The 10942-nt window shown below is 39.2% G+C and overlaps 1 protein-coding gene across 1 annotated transcript in view; it reads left to right on the top strand.

The window, feature by feature from the left end:
- The first annotated feature begins 1258 nt into the window (after positions 1 to 1258).
- The window catches only part of CLCA1 (chloride channel accessory 1), a 30783-nt gene continuing 21099 nt past the window's right edge, over positions 1259 to 10942 (top strand). Inside the window, exons 1-4 of the mRNA XM_019414043.2 lie at positions 1259 to 1435; positions 6201 to 6341; positions 6507 to 6654; positions 9214 to 9319. Coding sequence (XP_019269588.2) covers positions 1274 to 1435; positions 6201 to 6341; positions 6507 to 6654; positions 9214 to 9319 — 557 coding nt within the window. The 5' untranslated portion in view covers positions 1259 to 1273. The remainder of the gene's footprint in view (positions 1436 to 6200; positions 6342 to 6506; positions 6655 to 9213; positions 9320 to 10942) is intronic.

Below are 10942 nucleotides of genomic sequence, written 5' to 3'. Positions count from 1 at the left end.
ATAAGCTTGCCCTAGACTTTGTTTTTTAGGGAACCCCGAAAAGACATATGTAGTTGGGGGTGTGAGATGTTTAAGAATCAAAAATTTTGATGTATGATAAACGCATACATTTTTTCAGTACACATTAAATAAATTACTTTTGCACCAAAGCATATTTAGATCATCTGGACAACCACTTTATAATTAGATATTCCCACTACTTCAATGCTTTACTTTCAATCGCTTAAAGACATGTACTTGAGCAATAAATTCTATTTAGTAGCTGTAAGTACTAACCTAACTTTTATGAGCCAACGTCAAAGAAAGGGGATAAACAAGGTGAAACTGATGCTTATCACAAATGAAGTCTTGGGATGAAGGGATATTTCAAGTAATTTGAATACAGTAAATTGGTAGACCAACTTGAGTTTCCATCTGAGGTTTGACAAATTTAAAAGAGTTTATGAAGTAGGTGGAAGTCCATAATTCATACTGAGAGAAATTTAGCTTCAAAAAATAATTTAATGTTGTTAATTTGAATTATATTGACCCATGAGCTGTGGAATAGAAAAATAGAGGTCTGATGAGGGAACTGGAGGGAATTTGCTTTGCACAGTGATATATAAATTTTATCTTTTCTCTCCATTATAAAACATTCAATAATATCTATGTTGCTTTCTAATTTTGTCGTTGTTGTTGCAAGTGGATTGTGTAAGAGAGCATCAAGAGGTGATGAGGTTATGTCAAGATCAATGAGGATTAAAAAAAAAAAAAAGACCACCATCATAGATAACTGGGTATATGACTTACACTTAATAGTGCTCACTGAATATGCAGAATAGTCAGGCCTCCATGGGGAGGTGAGGGTTGGACGGTGGTGTTGGGTGGGTCAGTGTCCCTGGATCAGCAAACATTTGTAATAAGTAAACATCTTTTAATGGCCGAGCTGCTTGTCACCTGTGAATTCCTCCAAGGAACAGGATGTGGGCTCCCCACCCTCATTCCCAGCATCTGGCACAGGTGTAGACAAGGCTAATAATCCTTTCAAATGAAATATTTGAAAGTACACAGAATTTGAGACTAAGCTATATGTATGGTTCCTTATATTGGAGACAAATGCAATGGTGAAAGAATTTTGGGTCAAAGGGTTAAACACTGTGATAAACCACCTCTGATAACTTGGAAAAATGTGTGTCTATATATTCATATATATATATAGAGAGAGAGAGGTAAAGAAAGATACCTCTAAATGCAGCATTCTCCAAAGAGAGAAATCAAAGTGCAATGTGCAGCAATGCGGTCATTTAAGTGTTCTGTTTTCATCTTGGTCCTTCATCTCCTGGAAGGCGCTGTGAGCAAGTCACTCATTCAGCTGAATAATAATGGTTATGAAGGCATTGTCATTGCAATCGACCCTAATGTGCCAGAAGATGAAACACTCATTCAACAAATAAAGGTAGGTTCAAAATGATAATTATCCATGCTTTGAAAACATTTTTTATCCAATTATTTTTATTTTTATTTTTTGATGTTATTTTTGAGAGAGAGGGAGACAGAGCACGAGTGGGGGAGGGCAGACAGAGAGGGAGACACAGGACCCGAAGCAGCCTCCAGGCTCTGAGTTGTCAGCACAGAGCCCAACACAGGGCCTGAAACCCACGAGCCATGAGATCGCGACCACAGCCGAAATTGGACACTTAGCTGACTGAGCCACCCAGGCGCCTCTATGCTTTAAAAAAAAATAAGTGTAATATTGTCGTAGAGCAAACATGAGTTCTCTAACTCCAGCTGTGTGACATTGCCACATTATTTTCAGGTCTGAGTATGTTTCTTCAGCTGTAAAATGTAAATAATAACACTAAACTATTAGGATTCTTGTGACAGATGAGACCATAAATGCAGTGCACATAACTCAGAGTTTGATACATCATTGGTGCTTAATAAATGATGTCTACACTGACTGGATTTTACCATTGGTTTATATCAGATTCTCCTTTTATTCTCCTAATTGTAATCCCCTTCTCTGTGATCCTATTTAATACAGGAGCCCAGGATGCAAATCTCTGACTTAAGAACAATCCTGACCCTTCCAATGAGAGGAAACTATGCATTTTACCGGCTCCAATGCAAGGGACCCTCTCAGGGCTGCTGGGCAGGCTCACCTCACTTGTTACTTCTCCCATGGGGGAAGGAAAAACTAGGGAAGCATCTAACTGCTAAAAGGTGGAGGGATTAGAGAGGTTGCATACAACAGCAAACTTTAAGAAGGAAATGCATTATAAAAGGCAAAAGTGTAGGTCTGTAAAATGGGAATAATAGTAAGCACCTTCCTCATAGGACTTTGTCATGATTAAGTTTAGCAATGCATGCATATAAGGGAAGCTGAGTTAAGGGTATATGGGAACTCTGTACAATTTTTTGCATGTCTTCTGTAAGTCTAAAATTATCTCAAAAATTTTTTTTAAAAACTTCAAAAATGTATGCATAATGCCTGATACATAATAAGAGCTCAGTAAATGTTAGGTATAGCCATCAATCATCAATCCCACTTTTAATCCTTCTAGATCAAAAGAGTTCCTCCCTCTTAACCAAGCCAAAGGGACTGAAGCTTGTTTCTAGGCAAAGTTCCTAAGTGTGAGTTCAGAAGTTAATAGTGTAAGGGCCCCAAAGGTCGTCCCCAAAGTTTCTTTGCTCTGAGCAAAAGCAAGACCAGAAATATGGAGTTTGGAAAAAGGGCCATCTCTACCACCAAGAGAAGGTTGGGGTTGGAGAAGTGCAGCAGTTGATGGGGGAGGAGAAGCTTACCTGTTTAAGTGGAAGACTATGAGGTCTACCACCATTGGTGAAAGAGAAATTTACATCTTTTGAAATCCCTCAAATCAGATACCTTGGGTAGGTTTTTGATTACCTCTAAATTTAGGCATGAGCAAAAATGAAGTAGCCACTTAAAGTAACAGACAAAGTATGGAAGAAAAAATGTGGCTGGCAATGTTTCTGTCTCTTGCTGGATAGTCAGTAGGGCTCAGGAAATACCAGGAGGAGGACACAGATGCCTTATCTTGAATGACAATGGTCATTTGTATTTATATTGTGCTTTAAAGCTTTCAAAGCTCTTTCATCTCACTATCTTAGGGGGATTTTCTTCCTGAGAAATGTACTTCTCACTACAATGATTAAATCTGCTTCCTGGTAGGAGTCCTAAATGAGTTGGGTATAAGTTGGTTTCTACATCTTCTCTGTAACAGGAACACTTTTAAGGACAATAGTGTACTCTGTGTCCCTGAGTAGTTAACAAAAGTGGGTTCCTCACTATTTGATGTTCCAGATCTGCAGAGTTGAGGGAGCTCACTGTTGGCTTTGCTGCCTTTCCCGGCCATCCCTCACTCTCTGCTTTCTAAGGGGATTCTCTTCCTCAAGCCCTTGTGGGGCAGAAGCTTCTAAGTCAGCTCTTAAATACTGGCTTTAGCAGGACAGTCCCTAACATTTTTTCCATATATAGGACCGGCAGATGGCGCTGCAGCAGTTCTATCCACAGCACCTACATTCTAGTCCGTTTTAGTTGTAGAAACAACAGAACACACATGACAGAGTGAGAGAGACTAAGGGAGAAACTCGCTCTCTGCTTGTGTGAGAGCTCTCTGTCTCTCTCTCTCTCTCTGTCTCTCTGTCTCTCTCTCTCTCTCACACACACACACACACACACACACACACACACACACTTACACACACATTAAAGATATTGAATGGGAGCAGTTTGGGGTGTTCTCAATGCGTGGGAGCCCAGGCACGCCCTGACTTGGCACTCCTGGACAGTTTGCCACTCGTGAAACCGCTTCGTTCATTCATTCTTTGTTCATCCATCCAACAAATATTCATAGAGCATTTACAAAATGTCAGTACCAGGAATCCACTGGTGAATAGTATACTATCCCTGCCCTTAAGGCATTACCAGCGCATCCTATAAACTGTTATCCTCAACCTTCTCCAAACCTCTTAAGTTTAAATGTCTATTTGGATATGAAGCCGCCTTCTCAAAATCTGGAACAGATGATGAAGCAAAGGTTCCTTATTAATGTTTCTATTAAAACATGGAAGACAAGAAAATTTCATGCTGCTCATTCTTCCTGGAGATAATGAAAATTCACATTTCACAAGTCAAATTGTAATATAATACTCTAATGTAGGAAGTTTTATATCTACTTTTCAACTTTTTGGTGATCGTGACTCAGTGTTTTTATTTTTCATTTTATTTTAAAAAAAATTTTTAATGCTTATTTATTTTTGAGAGAGACAGAGTATGAGTGGGGGAGGGAGCATAGAGAAAGAAGAGACACAGAATCTGAAGCAGGCTCCAGGCTCTGAGCTGTCAGCACAGAGCCTGATGCAGGGCTCAAACTTGTGCACCAGGAGATCATGACCTGAGCCGAAGTCAATGCTCAACCGACTGAGCCACCCAGGTGCCCCCAGTGTTTTTATTTTTTTAAACGAGACAATATTATATTATCCTAGTAATTGTTAAAAATCTGGCTTTGGGGGAAGAAGGAAATGCAAATTACAAGAACTTTAATAAAACTGTCCAGGCAGCCATTACTGTCACTATCTGAAGGGAGGGAACCTAAGGCTCATAGACATAAAATAAATTCCCAAGTTTATCCTGTTAGGAAGTGGCAGAGTAGGAGTCACTTCTGCATCAACGGGCAAGTACTTCCCCATGTAATGATGACCTGTTTCTGCCCCTAAGGCCAACCCTGCCAGGCACTGGACTCTAGTCATTCTGGTCTGCTCCAGCAAGGACATTCCTCCTGCAATGACCCATTTTTCTCTTAAATTATCAGTTCTTTTCCATTAGCATATACCTATGTTATAATAGTTTCCATTTTTTTAAAAAAAATAACTAAACCAAACAAAACTCCCTTGTCCTGAAGTCCTCTTTCAGCTAATGTTTCATTTCTCCATTCCACTTTAATCTACAGAAAAACTTGACCTGTTGTCTGTATTCACCGTCTCTGCTTCCTCATCCCCTAGTGTGTTTAACTCATTCATATGGAGCTATCATCTCTGTTCCACTAAAATGGATCACTCAGGTAGCCAAATTCATTGCTCAGTTCTTAGTCCTCATCATACTTGATTGCTCAACAGCATTAGACACCGATGAGGAATCTCTCCTTCCTTAAACACTCTCGCCACTTAAAAACAGTGCCTTCTGATTTCCTCCCCATGCACCTGCTGCTCCCTCCGGATCTCCTTTGCTGGCTTCTCCTCACCTCACCCCTAAATGCTGGGGGCCTGAGGGCTCAGTCTTCAGCCCTCTTCTCTCCTCTGTCTATACTTGCTTTTGTACCTTTCAGTGTTTTTCAGTCCTAGTAGACCCAATACTCCTTTCTATAATAAATTTCTTATAATACCCTCTCTACCACCTTGTCATGAAGCAGCTCAGGGAATGTGCAGAGGCATTTATAATTTAACACTACAGCTCTTTTCATTTTAGAGAAATAAAGTCAGGCGTAACTTGAAGAGAAATTAATTACGCCACTTCCTTATATTGAACACTTAGTTCTATACTAAAAATAAATACTCTCATATCATTTAGTTAACCCCAAAATTATTACAGGAGCCAGCAGTGCTACAGTTGCATTCATTTTAATTTGAGTTTCTCTCCCAGTACTACTTGGTGTGGGACTTTGAGACCTATACTCTCGAACTGTCAGTTTCTCCCTTAAAAGTTTATTGATCCTCAAAAGATCAAATGAAATGAAACCAATAACTAACATTTCATAATGGTAACACAATGTTGAAATGTTAACATTTCATGTTGCTAAGTAAACATGGTTCTAAGTGCTTCCTTGACTTCATTTGCTCCTCACAACAAATTTATGAGTTAGTCGTTAGAATATTTTCTACTCTACACGTGGAGAAACTGAGGTTCAGGGGAGCTTGAGGAAATTGCCTGATGTCCTGCCATAAGTGGTGGAACCACAATTAGTGTCAGCCTCTGGAGTCTGCATTGTCAACCATTATACTGAAATACACAGCATGTGGTAAGTACTCAGAAAAGATCAGCTATTATTATTAATAAAAGCTATTTCCACATTTCCCCTTCCCATCTTGATAAATAACTAGTCTTTGGAAATGTGAAATATGGATATAAATTTGAATGATTGACAGTTTTGCCTATTTTCTGTCATAAATGTGCTGGTTATATGTGTTTTCTTTTTTCCTAGGACATGGTGACCCAGGCATCTCCATATCTGTTTGAAGCTACAGAAAGAAGATTCTATTTCAAAAAGGTTGCCATTTTGATTCCTGAAAAATGGAAGACCAAACCTGAGTATGTGAGACCAAAACTCGAGACCTACAAAAATGTGAGAATATCAAGTTTTTTTTCACATTCAATTTCCTTCTCTAATTCAGATTTTTTTTCATCAAAATATTCTAGAATCAAATGAAATTGTTTCAAAATACTCTTGCATGAAAAAGGTCAATTCATTTGCAGAATTTTGTAATAATGACTATTTGTTAAATTTCAGGCTGATGTTCTAGTTGCTGAACCAACTGCTCCAGGTAATGATGAACCCTACACGGAGCAGATGGGCAACTGTGGAGAAAAAGGGGAAAGGATTCATTTCACTCCTGACTTCCTAGCGGGAAAAAAGCTTGCTCAATATGGACCACAAGGTAGGGCTAGAGATAAAATAATCTGGTATATTTCTCACAATTTAATGATTTTATTCTCAAAGTAGATCAATAATAGCATTATCTGAGTAAGCATATACAAGCAAAATAAATTATTATAACTTTTTTCACTTAAAATAGAGATTCAGTGCAAATTGGTGCAGCCACTCTGGAAAACAGTGTGGAGGTTCCTCAAAAAATTAAAAATAGATCTACCCTATGACCCAGAAATAGCACTGCTAGGAATTTACCCAAGGGATACAGGAGTACTGATGCATAGGGGCACTTGTACCCCAATGTTTATAGCAGCACTCTCAACAATAGCCAAATTATGGAAAGAGCCTAAATGTCCATCAACTGATGAATGGATAAAGAAATTGTGGTTTATATACACAATGGAGTACTACGTGGCAATGAGAAAGAATGAAATATGGCCCTTTGTAGCAACGTGGATGGAACTGGAGAGTGTGATGCTAAGTGAAATAAGCCATACAGAGAAAGACAGATACCATATGTTTTCACTCTTATGTGGGTTCTGAGAAACTTAACAGAAACCCATGGGGGAGGGGAAGGAAAAAAAAAAAAGAGGTTAGAGTGGGAGAGAGCCAAAGCATAAGAGACTCTTAAAAACTGAGAACAAACTGAGGGTTGATGGGGGTGGGAGGGAGGGGAGGGTGGGTGATGGGTATTGAGGAGGGCACCTTTTGGGATGAGCACTGGGTGTTGTATGGAAACCAATTTGACAATAAATTTCATATACTGGAAAAAAAATAGAGATTCAGAATAGTGTATTTCCCAGTTAAAATTTAAATTCTTCATGTTTAGCACACATGTGTAAGTACAGAATTTTTAATTTTTAGAAATTGTTATCAGATAGTATTATAATATACTTTCCAAGTATAATCAAATGCAATAAGTTTTAGATAATTAAGGTAACTAATAACTAGTACTAGGTTTCTTCTCTATCTTGAAAAGATTAGGACCCATTTGATTTTCTTCATTTAAATAGGGAAGGCAGAGAAAACAAACAAAAGAGTACTAGCACCTCAATACCCCACCCCCAAATACACGAATGCACTTATGGACCTTATCAGAAAGAGGTGTCAAACAAATGTACCTCTCTCTTGTTCCTTTACAACATTCCATCTCTACTCCATAACAGGAACAGAAAATTCCCAACCTATGGCTCAATATGTGTTGAACTGATTTACCTAAGTGCCCATCCCACTCCTGAGCCCACCTCAGCCATCATGGTCACCACATTTATAATCCCTTCTTTCTGTACTGTGCCTCCATGCCTGCTCTCCTACAACCTTCCCTTCCCTTTAAGAGGTCATCAGTTGTTCCCCAGCACTGACAAAATAGTCTAAATCTTTAATGTGAGATTCTAGGTCTTCCTTAGCATACATCCCTTCATATAACTGTCCAAATTCAGCCTACCTAGGAATTTACATTCCAGAAACACTGAGCTGAGTGTAAGCTCAAATACTCACTGAGCGCCTATTAAGTTCTAGGCACTATTTGCCAAGGCACGGCAATGAAGTCATGGTGTCTATTCTCATGGAGATGTGTCTAGTGTGACAGACTAGCATTAAAGAGTAATGAAAATATAACATGATAAAGTATCATAATGGGATATAATGAAAGTGCAAAGGAGGGGTATATGGACAGGTTTAGGATGTCAGAGAAGGCTTCTAGGTGGAGATAAGCCTGATTTTGAAAGAGGAGTAGGAGTTATTCAGAGAAAGAGGGAAAGAGTATTCTGAGTCAGAGGAAAACTATGTGAAAAGAACAAGAGACGAGCAAGAACATGGTGTGACTCTAGACAGCAAAAGGAGTTTAGAAATTCACTGTGATTTTAGAGTTTTGGTAGTGGATGAAGAACAGCAAGAGAAATGGCTTCAGAGAGGAGCAGAGCCTGGATCAGGAATCTTGTATGCCATGTTGAGATGCTGGACTTAACCTGAGCACCATAGGGGAGCCATCTAAGACTAGAGATATAGTGGCCAGTGGGTGGCCATTGCAGTGATTCAGGAGTAGGCAGCAGTAAGATTGGAAAGAGGAGACTAGGTCAAAGCAAAAAGCCAGAGGTGTAGTAGGCAGACCTTGAGGGTTAACCAGATATGAACCATGAGGGAGAAGGACATACTGGGGATGCTGGTCTGGCTGCCCTATGAATGCCTCTGGCTCCCACAACAGCCTGCACTGGGCTCCATCGTTATACTTGAACCACTAGGGATTTTAGTTATCTGATCATTTGTGTCATCTGCTAGACTGTGAGCTGTGTAAGGACAAGGCAGTTGTTTCGTCTTTGTATGAATAACTGCCTGGCACCTACTAGTGCCTGATTAACATTTGGTGAGGCAAAATAAGTAGTTATATTTTAAAGAAATGTGCAGTTGTCATTAGATTTTTTTTTTCCCCTGAGGAAATCAAAACTTTAACTGAAAAAAATTAACATAGCAATGCATAATGATGTTCAGAAAAATTACCTTCTCCTAGTGTGAGAAGATAGTTTTGTCATTCTTATTGTAATCCGGTGTTTAAACTATTTTCTCACAGGAAGGGTCTTTGTCCATGAATGGGCTCATCTGCGGTGGGGGGTATATGATGAATACAATAATAACCAGAAATTCTACTTTTCCAATGGAAAAAGACAAGCAGTAAGGTATGTGTATTTTAATTTAATTTTTCCCAACCTATTTTTAAGCTTATTTATTTATTTTGAGAGACAGAGAGAGCATGTGCACACATGGGCACTTGTGTGTGTGAATGGGGGAGGGGCAGAGAGCGAGGCAAAGAGAGACTCCCAAGTCGTTTCCACACTGTCAGTGCAGAGCCCAAGGGGGGCACAGAGAGCTCGATCTCACAAGCCTTGAGATCGTGACTGAGCTGAAATCAAGAATCAGATGCTCAACTGACTGAGCCACCTTCCCAAACTATTATAAAATTGCAATCATTTTTTTCCATGAATTGACTTCAAAAATATCAGTTTTTTAATATTTTTTATCTTTCATTCTCTTAGCGCCCTCTTTTTCAGCTTCCCACAAAACTACTTCTTTTGTTCCCTTTATAAGTGCTTCAATTAGTTGAATTGTCTACTCTGCAGCTACAAATCATTTGCCTCTGTGTGTGTGTGTGTGTGTGTGTGTGTGTGTGTGTGTGTGTGTGCAACGATAAGAAATCCACAGGTACCATGTTCAGTGTCTCCATCTCCCTATATCAGAATCAGGGACATAAGCCAGCCTAATGGGATTCTTTAGTGCCTTGAGGGCAGAATGGTATCTATGTGGACTTGATCAGTACAAATGGGCCTGGGAGGGACTGTGGAACTTACATAAATGACAACCCAAATATTAAAACAAAACAAAATTTATCCCAATTTAAATTAAACTTTCTGTACTGTCAATAGAAAGCAAAACGAATACTTGAAAAGTACTCTTGGCTGCCATTATTTTATGGGTGAGTTCAATTTCAGTGAATATAAACTGCTTTAGCACTAACATAAAAGGCAGGGAACTTCCAATTTACTTTAAAGAGGTAGCATCATTTAGACACTAAAACCTGACAGATGGCATGAAAAATAATTCTGTAGATACAGTTTTCTAAAAAGATTTTAAATTAATGGATAGTAAATTATATCTGGTAGAATTAAGGGGATAACAAACATACTAAGGCCAAGTAGGATATCTTCCAGAAATTTGAAAATATTGTGATATTAGGTAACTAATTAATATGGTATATTGAGTACAGAAGAAAAATAATGATGCCAATAGATTCTCAAAGGAGTTTGATAACCTTGCACACATATGCCCGAGTTTAAAAACAACAACTCCTTTTTAAAGACTAAAATTTGGTACAACACTCCTCTCCACTTCTGCTTCCAGTTCTGTTTGCCTGATGCTGTTCAAGGACGGGAGCTAGGATTGGGTTCAGTTACTGTCCTACGTGGTGCAACTGTTTCCAAGGGGAGCTGCACTTGGCTCAGCACTCAATCTTGGCTTCCCATTTCTCCCACGGGAGCATTACTACTCACCATTTCGCCTTTCTTTACTACATTCAAACTCTGTTAGCTAGGTCCACTTCTGTTGTATCTTCCCTCATTGTTACATAACCTCAGGCATAAATAGACATTACGTGCCTCCTAGAACCAGGCACAGTCCACCAGATTCCTTTAGCTTATTCCCTCTGCACCTCACAGACCACACCCAGGGGCCCTTCCCTGATGTGATCATACATTGGACCAACCTCTACAGTCTCAGCCAATGCATGCCATCCCAAACCCAACACC

Source organism: Panthera pardus, unplaced genomic scaffold (genome assembly GCF_024362965.1).
Source record: "Panthera pardus isolate Hobbes unplaced genomic scaffold, ASM2436296v1 HiC_scaffold_11, whole genome shotgun sequence".
NCBI lineage: Eukaryota > Metazoa > Chordata > Mammalia > Carnivora > Felidae > Panthera > Panthera pardus.
This window is presented reverse-complemented; position numbering and strand designations above follow the sequence as displayed.